Source organism: Maylandia zebra, linkage group LG5 (assembly GCF_041146795.1).
Source record: "Maylandia zebra isolate NMK-2024a linkage group LG5, Mzebra_GT3a, whole genome shotgun sequence".
In the NCBI taxonomy this organism is placed as follows: Eukaryota; Metazoa; Chordata; class Actinopteri; order Cichliformes; family Cichlidae; genus Maylandia; species Maylandia zebra.
The window spans coordinates 13,892,155-13,908,459 of NC_135171.1; the positions used below are offsets into that span (position 1 = coordinate 13,892,155).

The 16,305-nt window shown below is 40.6% G+C and overlaps 1 protein-coding gene across 1 annotated transcript in view; it reads left to right on the forward strand.

Moving 5' to 3' along the window:
• The window catches only part of tafa4b (TAFA chemokine like family member 4b), a 37,725-nt gene that overhangs the window by 17,994 nt on the left and 3,426 nt on the right, over positions 1-16,305 (forward strand). The window contains exon 4 of the mRNA XM_004545311.3: positions 5,781-5,936. Within this exon, the coding sequence (XP_004545368.1) occupies positions 5,781-5,936 (156 nt within the window). The remainder of the gene's footprint in view (positions 1-5,780; positions 5,937-16,305) is intronic.

Genomic DNA, 16,305 nt, shown 5'->3' on the forward strand with positions numbered 1-16,305 from the left:
AACAGAATTAGGAAAAACAGATTTCCAAAAGCACAAGGGAAGTGTTTCTGGGGAGACAATAACCCGACGGACCAGTTGCAGGAACCAAAATATGCCAGGTAAGTGTGTTTTAATCTCATGATTCATGTAATACTGATGGCGGATTTTCAGGTTAATAGTTAGGCTAACACACTTCCCTCTCATCCTTTCTTTCCTGACAAAACCGATAGATCCTCCACTTCTTTTAAGTGTCTCCCAGTGCAATTCCTAGCATATTTTGGTTCCTGCAACTGGTCCGTCGGGTTATAGTCTCCGCAGAAACACTTCCCTTGTGCTTTTGGAAATCAGTTTTTTCCTATTTCCGTTTTTCCTATTTCCGTTGTGTTTTGAGCACTTTTGCAGCTTTTTTCTTATTGCTGGTGTTTTCTTAAGTTGCAGTCCGTCTGGCCTCTCAGAGCCACCGTAGCGAAAACAAAACTACTGCAGAAGTACTAAAAAATGCAGTTCCTAAACTGGCCACTTGAGGTCTGCTCCGAGAGCATGTCAATCCCCATAGAGTACCATGTTAAAGGGCTCAAATTGATAGCGTTCAGAAGCAGAAAACTAAACACTGGTTTTGAGCATACTCACTGTGCTCAGATGACTCAAATGCAGATTTCGACTGACAGGTGTGCCAACACAAGCCTGTTTAGGCTTCACTAATCCCACTTACTATTCTGATCCTCTTCATCATGTTTCGTACCATCTGGGGCATTTTGGAAGTATCTGCCAAACCATCCAAAAAATTTGTGCTTCAGTCTTGGTGCGTCAAATTCTAGTATTTTATTAGTTTGTTACTTAACGCTAATTAAGATAACTAAAGATAACTAAAATGCTAATTAGCAGATACATGAATCTGTGCAGTTTGATAACTTCTCACTTCACCCTCTGATCTAAATATGGTTAACACAAAATCAGTGTTGATTTTGACAGCAAATTTTCATCTATAGTTTTAGTCATTATTGAGGCAAATCCTAAATATCATGCAATACAGTGGAGTAAATCTGAAGTATGCTATACATATTTTCCTTGACATCAAATGTTAAATCTGTCCATGTGTCTACTCTTCTTTCGTCCCAATCGCTGACATTTTGTCACGTTTCTATGAGAAACAGGGAGCATTGGAACTCCCACTGTGGAGATCAAAGTGTGCGCATCTAATCTTATTGCACAAGGAGATTAATTCTGACTGACTCACTTCCAAACTTGTCCCGCCTTTTTACACAACTTAATTAGTTCTGATTGGATATTGTCTAGTAGTTTAGTTATTAGTTTTTTGCTTCGGTATCGTCTTGTTTTCGTCAGGAAAAGAGGTCATTGATGAAAACTATGGAGAAAATTATTAGTCAACAAAATTAACACTGCATTTTGAAGCTAACATGTTAACCATATTAACATTGTACCTTCAAAATGCAAAGTCTAGAATTTTGGCGGTTGACATCATTTATACACAGTCAGTATTTGCCAGCAGTGAAGTAGCCCAAACTGACTATTTTGCAGCTTTCTAATATGTTGTATTATTTAATTTTGTTTACTTTGTTACTGTTATTACTGTCTTGGAGCAACTATGATCACGTAATATCTTGTGGGATTGATAAAGTATTCTGATTCTGATTAAAGCACCAGCACCTGCCTCACCTTTCAGACCCAGAGACTGTGTGTGCATATGCTCATAAACTCACTGTCACTAGGGTTGCAAGCCTGTTGTTTTCTGGTTGAACTGCGCTTCTTTTGACACGTTCCTGCAGTCCGCTGGTTGGATTAGACCCATTGTGCATGAAAATTGCATTCGTGTCTATAAAAAGCAAATGTTTTATTTTACCCAAATCCCACCAAACTGAATCCAAATCAACACGTTAAACCACACTATCACACTTACTGTGCACACACATGCACATAAACACTCCAAGTGAAATGCTCTGTCCTCATTTAGTTATATTACTCCCCACAAAGACTATATAGGAACACTGTATGATTAACATTACACTATGAGAGAGTGAGAATGAGAGTGTTTGCAATGATACCAAATAAAAGCTTTACTTTCTTGTTTCTGGGCAACAAGAGTGGGCGATGTTGAGTTGATTCCTCCAGCACAGTTGTGATGGATTTATATAGCACTTTTCTAGTCCTATTGACCACTCAGAGCACCAAAAGGACGCATCCTTTTAAAAAAGATTTTTTTGATAGAACCTTTTCCTACGACCCCCACTTATTGATTCATTAGAGGTGCTAAAGTTCAGTGTCGTGACCTAGAGCACTTCACATACAGACTGCAGGAGCCAGGGATTGAACTGCTTTCTGATTAGTGGATTGTACTACTTGCCTGCTGTATGGCTCCCAAACCTTTTACTGACTGAAGCATTTTTATGCTGAATGGTAGAACCACAGCCAGATCTAACTGCCGGCTACCATACATGCTTACAAACTTATCAGTGAATCAGCTCATCTTGTATAATATTTTCCAGAATTCAAAAATTCAAATTCAAATTCAAATTCAAATTTTATTTGTCACGTACACAGTCATACACAGTACGATATGTAGTGAAATGCTTGGACAACTGCTCGTGACCTAAAGAAAACAAAAAAGGAAAAGGCTATGAATAAGATAGGAAATAAATATGAAAAATTAAAAAGGGTAAATTTAACTAGGAAGGAATAAAATATAAATTAAGGTTAAAAATGAAATAACTGTACAACACAAATTAGAATGAAGGGTAAATTTAACTGGGAAGAATAAGATAAAGATAAATATATAAATTAAAGTTGAAAATAAAATAACTGTACAACAAAATACACAATACACAATATAGAACTATATAAGAATGTATGAAGAAATCTAAATATAAGTAAATATATACACAATAACAGCAGCTGTACAAGTATTAACCGGAAATGAAGAATATAGTGACCAGTGTTGTGCAAAACCAAAGTCCAGAAAGTCCAGTGTGTGTGTAAGAACCATATGTGTGGGTCAGTACTGTGTGGTGGTGTGATTGAAATTAGTTTATTATATTTAAAGGCTATTTTACACCTAAACACTGGACAGTTTTTGCTCCTACTGAAGCAAATCCCTTCACCATTATATAAAAACTGTATTTTATTTTTTTATTTTTATCTTTTTATTGTTACATTTTAGCCACATAATGTTTCACATCAACAAACCACAGGCAGTCTAAGCAAAAATATGTTTCGGTATGCAGTGTGTTGTGTTGCTCCTCGATGAACGCGACAGTGGCAACATCTAAAATACTCTGAAGTTGTTTAGAGTGTCCTTTAAACTGTCTATGAAAGAAAGCCTCTTAAAGCATTTACTTGAAGAGCACCTTGGTCTCTTTTTCTTCTTCTTCTTCATTAAGCTGCATATGTATACTTTAAGAAAACCCAGCAGAGGCTTTCTGTCTCCTGTCTTCCTTAAATAATGGAAATCACATTAAGAGAAGGATGTGGGCTGTTCTCATACCTTACATCAGCCTGAATTTGCCTCATTTGCATCCATTTATACTTCGTTGAGATTTTAATTAGGGTACGTGCCACGGACAGACAAAAAGAATGTGCATAAATGAAGCTGGGAAGGGTTTATCATCCACTGCTCAAACATACCCTCAAAGCTTTAAAGTTTTCAAACGTAAACATCTTCTGCCCAGTCCTGATATAGGCAATAAAGAGAGAAGGCCAGTGTACCTCCTGACCTCATTATGCCAGCGGAAGGCGAGCTGCTCTTTGTTCTCTCTGCTGCCTGTGACACTGCTTTCCCTCCTCCTGCTTGACTCTCTTCCTCTCTTTCCTCTCTCGTGCTAACAAGCTGCCTTTTTCCTGAGATAAGGCCAGCAGATTGAGCAGTCTTACTCAGTTCCAGTTCTGCAACAGCAGCAGAATAATTTCTTATTTATTTTGTACAGGCTATAAAATTGTGCTTGAATTAGATTTTCTTATTTTTACGCTGTTACTTTGAGCTTCAGTTGTGATTATTGCTGTTGTAACTATGACTTAATGTGTAGTTCTTGTCCATTTGACTTGTGCTGAGTTTGATCTTTTCTTGATTTTTATCATTACACAGAGCCTATATATATGTTTGCGTGTGTCAGTGAGTGCATGTGCAGTGTGCACGGGTGTAATCCGGCAGCTGCTCCAGCCTCAGGAGAGCCCGAGACAGAGGAGTGAGGGAAATGAAAGTGGAGGGATGATAGCGGAGGGGCGCCCTCGGAGAGCCAGGGATCATTGATGGGGCTCTCTGGAGAAGAGAACAAACAAACTTTAAATCAGAAAGGATGAGAGGGGCCATGGCCTGCAGAAATGGAACCCTCTGCTGAGTGTGTGCGCTGTATGAGTGTGTGTGCTTGTGCACACTTTTGTGTCTGCCTGCAAAGCCCATTCAGCTTACCATGAAAAGTTTTGGAGTCTGGGTATAGTCACGTACATAAATGAAATCTGGGCTTATGGTACAGTATAACCAAGGTTTTTCCAGGGCTGTAAAGAGGCTTATAGGTAGTTATGTCGCCAGCAGGGTTTGCTGTGCTCTGGAAACGGTGCCAGAGACACTCAAGAGTGCACAACAAGCTTTGAGAGGGAAGATAAGGCAGCTGGAATCCATTCAGAAGCCATAAGCAAAGCTTAGATTCACTAAACATTGTACCCAACAGTTTTGGTTGGCGCATTTTCCTTTAGGTAGGCACAAAAACCTTTCTGCTAAGGGATTCATGGGTTTATTCATGTGCTGAGGGGAATGTAACATTAACACAGACAGTGCGCATTACACACTTCTATGCATTACTATGTAACATAATTTACAAGTCATCCTTGCTGCCTTGTACATGTGACAGATCAAGTTAAAGTATAAATGGTTGCTCTCGTGAGCTTACTCCTAAAATGAAGATACAGTCACCTTTTAGTCCCTGAAGACTCTGAAAAGAAATCATGTGTGAGGGGGCAAGATGTTCAGAAGGAATTCAACAAAAAATACTGAAACACTCACACACATAGTACCACATTTTGCCACTGTGCAGAAAGCTTTGGGTTTGCGCTACAACCCCTCAGGTTCGTTTGCTGTCCGGAGAGTCTTATAATTAACCAGACCAATGCCTGCTGGGAAGTGAGAAGCTAATAAGAGACATTAGAGGTGGCTGGTTTGTTGGAGGTGTCAGGTAAAAACAATTATCCTCACATATATCATGACTTTAAGAAGCACACACAAATGCAAGGAACCAAACACACAGACAGACGTGCATGGAGATGGAATGATAAAAACAAAAATGCGGATGCAAACGTGACAGCGATTTCCTCTAACTAAATAAAGTGCACACGTCTCTGCTTAGATCAAGTGCCTTGTCTGAAAGGAGTCAAAAAGAAATGATTATTTTTTCATATGCTGTTTGCTTTTTTTAAATTTCCCTCCATGCACACCATCACGAGAACAAGAGTCGCCTCTGTGACAGAGTTAATGAGGGCGCTGGGCTGAGAATAAAAGCAAAATATCACTAAAAAGTGTTTACTTATGAATCAAAGACTGAGACCGGAATAAATCGAGGAGTTTAAACAAAAGTAAATTATTCAGCAGATCTGTTTAATCCTCAGAAAAGCTGGCCCGTATTTGATTGTTATTTGCGGCGCAAATGTGTTTGAATTTCGACTCGATTATTTTCAACAACAAATGCCAAAACACCAACAAAATCTCCCTTACAGTCGATGAATTTCAAGCAAATAATCCCCCCACCCTTTTTTCCCCTCCTTCTCTCTCTCTCTTTCTCTCTCTCTCTCTCTCACAGCATCATACCAAGTGAAGCAGGGGACATGTGAGGTGGTGGCGGTGCATCGCTGCTGTAATAAGAATAAGATTGAGGAGCGCTCTCAAACCGTCAAGTGTTCCTGTTTCCCGGGGCAGGTCGCTGGCACGACCAGAGCCAGACCCTCCTGTGTGGAAGGTAAAACTACGTGTGAGTGTTAGTGTGAGTGTGTATATCAGGCCAAGCGTCTCTTCCAGTGGTTCCTCATTTATACCAAACAAATCCCGATGTGAGAATCTCTTGAAATGAAGTAGAATTAGTGATTCTAGTGGAGCTGATCACCGACCAACAGCCTGAGTGGATGTTTGGGCTGAAAATCAGCCCCGTCTTCTAACAGCCCACAGGCCTGAATTTGTTGGGCATCGTTGCTTTGTGAAACACATAAACAAGTAGGGTGTGCTTTCGGTTTCTGTGTTTTGTGCATCATATTGCAGACATCTCCCCCACAACACTGCAGCAGAGTCTCTCCATTTCTGCCAGATCTTTTTGGTATCTGTTGGAAACCTTTGCGAGCGTGACTGGAATTCCAAATGAAGATTTTGCAGGTTTGGACAGTGCTTCGCTGCACAACATGTTTTTGTAATAATTGACACGCTGCTGAATCCGGCGGGGTCACGAAGGCTAAAAATGGTTTTAATTATCTTGCATCATTAAAGTTTCTACATGAAACTTCTCACCTAAAACAAATCATTACTAGATTCATTTTGGAGATATTAGAAACGTAAATAGATGAGTTTAAATTTGCTGCCAGGTTGGATTCTGTCTGAAAATGACTTTTTTTTAATGGCACACTGCTGCTGGATTGAAAATGTATTTTCAGTTTATTTCCCTATAATAGAAGGAGTGAGATTGAGAGTGAATTCACACCACTGTCTTTACTTAAATTAAGATAGGATGTTTACTGGAAAATGAATGTAAAGCACCTTTAAGTGGGTCTTGAGTAATAGGATTTTTAATGTGTTAAAGTAAACCTGGATATATCTCGGTCCTCTTTCACCAGCGGTTTGGGGTTCATTGCATCCCAAGGAGATAACATGAAAAGTTAAAGCCACTAATGCCGGTAATGTTTCTCCTTGCCTTGCTAATTCCCCCATGCTATATGAAAGGAGAATCAAAAATATGACATCAGATTGGATGATTAAGCTGCGGTTTTAAAGGAATGCTGGTATATGGGACAGCTTAACGTTTCATATCCAGTCAGGCCGCGCGAGTATTTGACAGATGGTGATAGAGAAAGTATTTTTTTTTTGCATGTTTTTATGGGTTCAGACAGAACATTTGGGTGATTAGCGAGAGGAACGTTTTTATAAACAAATAAAAGCATGACATCAAACCCTTATGTTGGTTATGATTTTCAAGTCAACAGTTAAATAAAAATGTTGGATTCTGAAAAACGACAACAACAAAAATATCATCAAGCTAATTAATCATCCACAGACTTTCGCTCAGATACACAAATGTGTCTGTTTATACATGCTGAGTGTGCGGCTAGTAGCGAAGATGGACAGACGAAAGCTGAGGGTCGTTTTCATAGACCTCTGTTGCACCCGTTTGTCCGCATCGAGAGCTGCTGCCCAGCAAGAAACAAGCAGTGTCACTGACCCCTATCATCCGCAGACGCTCCACTGAGATCAGACACACACACACTGTGTCAGCCAACCTCATCCAATCGCACTGTATTAGCCCCCTACCAGAAGAAAATACACAGTTGTTTAATACGTGAGCGGAGACACTACCTCTCCAAAGCATGAGGGTAATTCATACTGTTAACGTCACCTCGGGAAGGGGACTGGAAGCTGATTCCGCACTTGCAAACAAATAAGTAATGAATCTACACAAATAGAGTCTTTGATGTGAGATCTGTGGGCAAACTTGAAGTGATGTCTCTTTTTTTTCTGTTTCAGATTTGGAACTAGATCAGATTTCACAGCGTTTGGTTTATTTTCCATGAAAAATAGCGTATTAGCCCCATTATCACTCTAATGCTGTAAATGAATGATATGGTAATTATCAAGAAGGGTAAAAAACGAGCCAAAACAAATCTCATTCACCCCGGCTCGCTGTTTGTTGACGTCTATTGACAGACAGTGCAGCACACAAACAAGAACTACTCACAGTCATTTAGTTTGGCAAATAGCAACTTCTTATTAAAACGCACATTATTTTTGACACGTGGTTCCCAATCCTACAGCTGTGCTATTGCTACATACAATCGGCTTTAATACAACTTCCCATTTTCATTTGAGTCTTCGTTTTATCTGACTTTGCAAATGCCCCCACGCTTTCCACCTTTACTAGTCAGGGCTGTGCACACACTGCCAGTCTGTGCCAACCTCCAGGCACTGAGTTGCTATTGCTGCGCGTGACCAGTAGACGGTGCTTTCCCCATTGAAATAACTTTAGTAACAAGCATACCTGCTGGTTCATTTCAGCACCATTTTCACCCAATAAAAAAGTAGATTTGTTTTTTAACCTCTTTGATGAGTTCCAAGATGGGAACTATTGCTTGATAATGATAAAACCAGGCAACCATAGCAAAGATGATTGGCTTTGTAATGAAAGCCAGGATAAACAAGGAATCACGTGAAACTTTGCTAACCCTTCAGAGCAGGCACTGCACTGATTCCTTGCTTTTATTTGTTTACTTCAAAGACGTGGTCTCGTTTGCTAAAAGGAGGAGTGAGAACCTAATGCACTCTGCGTGTGATTGAGAGTTAGTGATGGATTCTTTTTGATGGTCTTAATCACTTTTTTCGACTCACACGCACGCACAGACTGCGCGGTTCTGCCGTCACACCGGTCACGAGGCTTTCTAATTTTCTATTCAGATCTCACCTCGGAGTCTCACCTCCTCTCACTTCCAAATCCAGTGCTCAGCAGCACTTATCTCATGAGTCAGGCTTGACCTCTGAGTTCACAGTTCCAAAAGATCTCACCTCATCCAGGGTTTTCTTACGCACACAAACACACCTCAGTGCACGCACACATCCACGCGTGCTTCTCTCTCCCCTTTTTTTGGCTGGAGCACTGATGGAAAGAGACAACCCCCTCTCAGCAGGTAGCCTTTGTAGAAAAGCCATAGTGTAAATGGAGTTACATTATTGATGCTGGCTGAAAGAGGAGTTAATGGTGAGAGGTCCCATTACTGGGCTGCTGCACTGCATGGTGGGATACGCTTTTTCAAGTGAACTCTATTCATCACAACAACCCTGAAACCCACTTCTGTATTGGCTTCTTTTCTTTTTCTTCTCTGTTGGAATTAGCGCTGGTGGCGTGTGAGAATAAAGGGTTTGTCCTGCAAAAAGTAAGGTCATTTGGAGAAGTCTAAATCTGCGCGTGAAGAGTTTGCAGAGGTAGAATTGTTAACCGGAAAAAAAATAGAAGTCAAGCAGTGAAGCTCTTTTCGGGCTAACGCTGTAGGAGAAATGCACCCTGTCCACTTCTGAGTGGCTCACATATATTTTATATTTATATATCCTAAAAAACAAACAAAACACAGGTCGATGTCAAGAAAAGAAGTGCAGTAGCAGAGTTATGTTATGGAAATGTTTTCCTTGGTGTCACAGTACGCTAATCTATCTTTGAAGGACAGGAACAAACTGTTGCAAATTGTGAACAGTAACAGCAGCTTAGCCCAGAGCCTCTTTATACCAGACAGCTACAGAGGATGACCAGTTCCATCGTGAATGCTGACGGCCACCCCTTATTTGACGAGGTTAGCAGTCCCTAAATGCAGGACAAAGCTGTAAAGAAACAGCTTTGTCCCATGTTGCTATTCTTTATCTGAATAAGTAATATCGGTTCCATTGATTTTTAATTTGTGATGTATTATGATATTGTTTTTAGCTTCTTGGCCTTTTTTAAAATTGTATTTATTAGTCTGAAGGTTTGCAGTTGGGGTTGTAGTGAAGCCTGGAGCCCTCTCTCTTTTCTCTCTTTTATTTTTCTCACCATGTGTTTGTGAATATTGTCCAGGGTCTGTGTTTGATGTCTGGTAGAAGGGTTGTCTGCTCTTTTAACTGCAAAACAAATATGCCTAGAGGTGCCAATAAAGGAACCTTGAACCTGAAGATTGACCAGATTCACTAGATGTAAAGGTCCCAATTGTGAACACTATCACACAGTGTGAATTTATTGATGTAAGCAGCAATTTTAACAATATGTCATAATAAATAAACAAACCTCTGCACTTGTATCATCAGAGTAGCACCGGCATCCATCTGATCTGCTTTCTCTGGAGTACACTTCTGTACAAAAGCAGAAAGTTGCTCATAAAGTGAACTGCATGTTTTTACGGTGATTTTTTTGGGTACCAGACAAAATGACTTTAAATCTTTTCACAGTCACTGTCATTAAAGTATGTTTGGCGGTGGGGAACGAGAGAGAGCACGGCGACCTGATAAAAACGGTGGCTGAGTGAATTTTGCTCGCTGTGTGATAGATATGGTGACAGCCAAACTGTGTTTCATTGCTGGGCCAAGAAATTTAGTTAAGTGTTTCAGCACACATCAACCTGCTGTTGTTTACAATAATATCTGCTCCTTAATGTCATGCTTTTGAAATTTTGCCAATCTGTTCTGGTGTATGTGCATAACCATAAACCGCGTGCAGTCTTTGTCTGACAGTTATACCAATGTGTTTTTCACTTTTTTGCTTCTTCTTCTTGTTTTTTGTCCACATACCTGGGTGTGCTGGCATGGATGTGCGAGCTGGGGCAATGGAGATAAAGTGTGTTAGTAAATCATTGTAGAAAGAGATGGATGCCGCTCTCCAACTGCTTCTGCACTTCAGGATCACTGAGTGGAACTGTTACAAAGCCTGGAAGCATTCATATATGTGGGTCCACCTCCAAACTGCCTATGGGTGTGTATGGGTTTGAGTACATGGAGGTGCATCATATTCCCTTTAAATAGTGATGACCTCAGAGCAAGGGCACAGGAATGCTCTGATTGTGCATTATAGCTTACACTTACTGCACATTTGGGACTGTATAGATGGACACATGAAAACCACATTACATCTATAGTGCTCAACAGACATGTGCGCACATATAAATGTGTAAGCACCCAGACACAGACACAAAGAAACCCTCCTCTGCTGTAGTGTATATATTCAGCTGCTCCATCGTGTGAGTTCAAGCAGTGCCTTTGTAAAGTATTAATGGGGATACACTCCCACAGACACATGCTGTGCGCACAGTGTGATAGGATGTCCTGGCTAACATCAAACAGGCTACAGCATAGTTACACAATTGGATAGGTAGTCATTAAATTAGTTTTGTTATATCAGAGGCTAATTGGTTACTTTAGATGAAAAGGTTAGGAGTCAGGGAAGTCCCTTTGAACTTGGTAACTTTTTTGCATTCAATGTGACAGATACATTTTTTGCCCACTGATGAACTGAGGATGAGGTGGGAAAAGGCTCAATCCATCAAAAAAAGGCTGTATGGATGAAAATGTACATTTTTTACTGTGGTACATCATAAAAGTAAAGGTCATGAGAATAATGAATAATGTACTATAATATAGCTAAACTATATTCATTACCATATCTCACCCTTAGAGGGTAGGCCCTGAGTAGAGGTGCTACATTCAAAGCAGCCAGTTTAGGTGTTTGGGCATCTGACCAGCATGCTGCCTGAGTGCCTCTTGGTGAGGTGTTTTGGGCATGTCTAACTGTAGGGAGGCCCTAGGGTAGACCCAGGATATGCTACTGAGGTTGAGGAGGAAAAGAAAGAGAAATGATTTAGATTATGCATAACAGTTTTTTTGTCTTTTGAGAGTTCGATTGTGTTGACCTGGTAAAAATCAGAAATGAAAGCAGTGTTAGAAATCAGGTTTATATTTTTGGCATCGAGGTGAATGGAGGTGGTGTTTTTTTTTTTTCAGTCAACGCTTGTTAATTCACCTGCTAAGCTGGAGCACAGCATGCATTCTTGAAGTGCTAATTGGCAAGAATCAAGGCATTGCATACAATAACTGAGCAGCGTTGTGCCACAGGGATGTGAACAAAACATCTTTTTGCTTTCATGCAGTGGAGAAGGAGACCTGCAATTTCAACTTTGTCCACTTGATGTCACAAACATTACAATATCAATGCAAGCAGTGGCAGAGAAGGCATGAACAGAGGCGGCGCTGGGATGAATGCTCGTACGGCTGACATGCTTGTTTGCACACACAAAAATGAAAAAAGTGAAGCTGCAGCTGGCAGAATGCTGAGTGACATTTACCAGGTGTGTGCTAGATTGACATGTTGTGATCAGTAGCAGGCGAGCAAAAGCTGTAGGCACCCTCGTAGCATAAAGCATCCGCAGACCTTATTTCGACAACCCAGGAGACTCAATGAGAGCCAGGGGAATAACATACTGTAGCTCCAGTCCCTTCTGTTGCCTAATCACCTGCACCTTAAACAAAGCCCTGTCTAGACGTTTGCCCTCAGCTGATCCCATGCTGAAAGTTTGCAGGAGAACTTAAAAGGCATTCTGAGTGCAGCTTCTATAACGACTGCGAGTAACTGTGATGAAATGTATGCCTTTTTTTAATTAGCATGGGCACCTTTTGTGAATATAAATGTAGAGTCTTAATGAGACTGATGCAATTAGAGTACGTAGAGCTAAGGGGGAGTTCATGTGTTAAATGCATTTTTCCCTGAAAAAATGTCTTTCTGTTTGACGAACTTGGCAGTGATTCATTTTCACTGGTACTTGTTGAACATTATTGTGAAAAAATTACAGGCAAGACTGTGGAGACACAGTGGAAAGTCGTCATTGTCACTTTAGCTTAATAATTTTAAAAGCAACTCAGCTGATGATTGTTTTTCCACTTTGTTTTGTTTTGTAAGAGAGACTTTAACTGAGACCAAAGAACAACTGTTACATGAGTCACGAGTCATGTGGTATGAAGCAGCAAGCAGTAGGTACTTAATGTTGCTCCCTTATTTCCTGTGGAGCCCCCACATCGGCTGGATCTGCCTATTGCTCAGGTGCAGAATTTTGCCACAGATGTCCTTCCTGATACCCTTATGTGCTCGCTATGTCTCAGGCCTCAGTCACACAGGCTGAGAGACCTGTTGGCGACCATCTGGCAGCCGCTGATCATGAGGGGGAAAATGTGCTCCTCCTGACTAGTTGTGGATCATTTCTTCGGGTTTTCCTGCCAGTCACTAGCATGAAATGGATCACAAAGATGTACATGATGCTGCACTGAAAGGCCTGTTGCAAATGCTTTGGATGGCAGCAGATTCCCACCTTTGTTGTCTGTAGCTTGCATGGAAGACACTAACTTGTCTGTGAACACTTGCTAATTCCTCTCTGAGCTAAAATGAAACAGTGTGATGCAAACTGGAAACGGAGACCATTTGTCTTCAAAGTAAAAGTTGTCCTTATCGCTGCAACCAACACATCCCAAAAGGCACAGATTTTCTTCGAAGGAAAACATTCTCCACTGCTTGGTGAGTAGTTTGTGTCTGCAGACAAGTTGGCGTCTCCCATGCAAACTACTGGGTGACAATAGCAGTTCCAAGGAACTTTTCAGTTCAGCACCATATACACCTCTTTCACCAGTTCATGTGACCAATTTCAGGTTAGCAAATGCCAACAACCTCCAGCAACTGAATTTTTCCTTTTTTTCTGATGACCAGTAGCTACCAGGGTGGGTCACTGACAACTGTGTGGGGCTTTAGCATTTGATTTCAAAGTGACTGCCAGCAGCCATCATTTACTATTGACAACCAGGGGAATGCACATTTTTCCTGGTGGTTGCCAGATGCTAGCCGACGGGTCTCTAGGCCTGTGTGTTCTGAGCGCTAAGACAGCACACAGTCTTCCATAAATCCATCATGTATTGCTTATATGCTCTTTTTTGTTTGTTTTTGTACATAAAAGGCATATGTATATGCCATGCAGTTTGAGAGTTTTGATAGTGATAGTGGACGAAGTTGATTATTTTTGGACAGGTCGCTATTTAAGCCGGTTTCTGGTCTATGTGCTAAGTTAAACTAGCTGGAGGCTGTCTGTGGTTTCATATTTACTGTAGAGGCTCACGAGGGTCAGTAGTGTTAATATAAGTGGATTAGTGAACTATTCAAGATGACTATCTAAATCTTCTAAATGTAAATATTGAATTTCAGTCATTCAAACCGTTGCGCACCTGAAAAGCTTCCTACTGGCCTCTAAACTTCCTCCATCAGTACAGCGAGGAAAAATACGGCTCCAGTGGAGATAATTTCAGAACTAACTGGTGCACAGTATTGCTGTAATCTTTTTACCATTGACCTGTTGAGATCTCTGTCTGAATGGCGTCCAGTACTTGAATTATCCATGACATCACAGGCCACGTACAAACTCGTGTCCATTTTCTCACTTGACAGGCAGGTTCTTATGTGTCATGCCCCACCCTCCTAGTAATAGCATGAGATAAGGTGCAATAAACACTAACTCCATAATAGCACTCAAAGGCCATGCCTAGTAGCTCTATATAACACTCGAGCAGTACAAAGCACTGTCGTTGACACTGTAATGGCCACATTAACAATCATTACACAGCCATTGGTTTTTAGAACCGCTTACTGCCACTGAGCTCATGTATCATAACAGTGTGTTCAACATTAGCCTCATCATAGCGGCGAGAGGTTTTTTTTGTGTTGACTGGGCAGCTTCAAGTTAGCTTTCTGCTTCTCGCCAATTTCCACTCCGCCTCAATTTGCTACTCTCCTCTTCCTGTGTTTTCTTTGTTTGATCTGCTCCTTTCACCACTACAATCAGTGATAGTCATCCTCAAACGGCCTCTTTCCTTTGCACCCTTCACTCTGCCTCCCCGAGTTCCTCTCACTGCTCATTTCCTCACTACAAAGATGTTTTCTTGGTGAACAGCTATTATTTAGTCTTGTCTCCCTCCCTCCCGCCCTCCTCTCCCTCTTTCTCTTAGTGGCACTGTTTTCTTCTCCCAGAATGCTTGAGAGAATTGGCCCATGTTCTTTTGCATTATGCAGTTGAAAGTCAATTTTCCTCACAATACCAGCTTATCTCATTCATTTGTTGGAAACAGCAGATATGAAAAAAAATTCTTTCTAAACACCATCAGTCCAGCAGCTTAATGATGATGAAGTTGGGGAGATGGGATTCTTTTTTTCTTTCTGCATTCACCTTTGAGACTAAAGGATGGGCAGATGATGAGTTAGGAGAGCGGGGACTGAGTTATTCTCTCTTATTCTGTCTCTTGTCTACAAGGTGGGGTCAAATGATCTGTGAGATTTGAGTGCCAGCTGCTAAGATGGAGGAAACTTTAGCTTTTAATAGCGGATAAACTATAGCTCAGCCCAGACTGCATCCACTTTCCTACCTGTGCAACAGGATCCAGTAGCTCAAGACCATATTTACCAAGTCAGGTACATTTTCAGTCGTGTGAGGACATGCTTGAAAAACTATAATAACATGACATTCACAAAAACATAGATTCTGCACTGTATAGATGTGCAGTCAAATATGAGCGAATGTGCGGCATTGACCATGTTACCTCATTGTTCACCCACATGAGATATTATTGCATTAATATGAACCATGGCACTGGAACTAAGTGAATATGTCAGATGTCATACCGTTATTCTACATATAAAAGTGTCAAACCACGGCTGGAATGACGGTGGGAAAGTGTTTTACCTTAACGTGATCAGTTTTCATCCGAGACTACAATAAGAGAAGAAGGGTGCATCAAGCTTTGTTCACTGAAACACAGAAAAACAGCTTTTTAACAGACCCAGGAGTTGCTAACAAAGAACCCAACGCCACAGCAGTTCTGTCAAAGCGGCAGCTCTCTGAAACATCATCATGCTGGGATGATTTGAGTTATTAGATTTGGTTCAAATATGTCCTTGACTGGATGCTGCCATTAATCAAAACTTAGGTAATTCTAATAATTAGAATTATTTCGTTTAATACGATTAGAACAAATATGAAATCTCCACAAGTGTTTTGTTTTTGTGATCCTGCATGCATATCCTGCCGTCCAAGTTTTTCTTAGTTTGAACAGAATAAAAGTTGTTGCAGTCGGTAAATAAAACACAGCTTCTAATTGTTTGCTTTAGTACAAAGAGCTCTTTTTGCCCTGCAAAAATCATACAGCACTTCAGAATCAGCATGTTGTCTTAAATAAATGAGCCTTTTTTTTATTGATAGAATTTCTTCTTCATAATCCTATTTTTCCCTTGGTCTTATGCAATATGAATAATGCTGGTTCCATTCACTTAATGTGTTTTGCTGATTTTGCATGTAACAAAAGGCAATTAAATGATAAGCAGAAATTTCATTTGAATTACAGGAAGTGACTGTCAGCTCCTCATGCAAATTCACACATCTGCACAAGAAGCAAAAAAAAAAAAAAACACAAACAAGTGAACATCAGCAGTGTTGCAGGAGGGAACTTTTCAACTCTTCTCATTCTACTTATGAATACAAAAAAACCCATTAATCTTTATTCACAGTGTGCTGTCCATGGTTCTGGTGGTTTCCAGT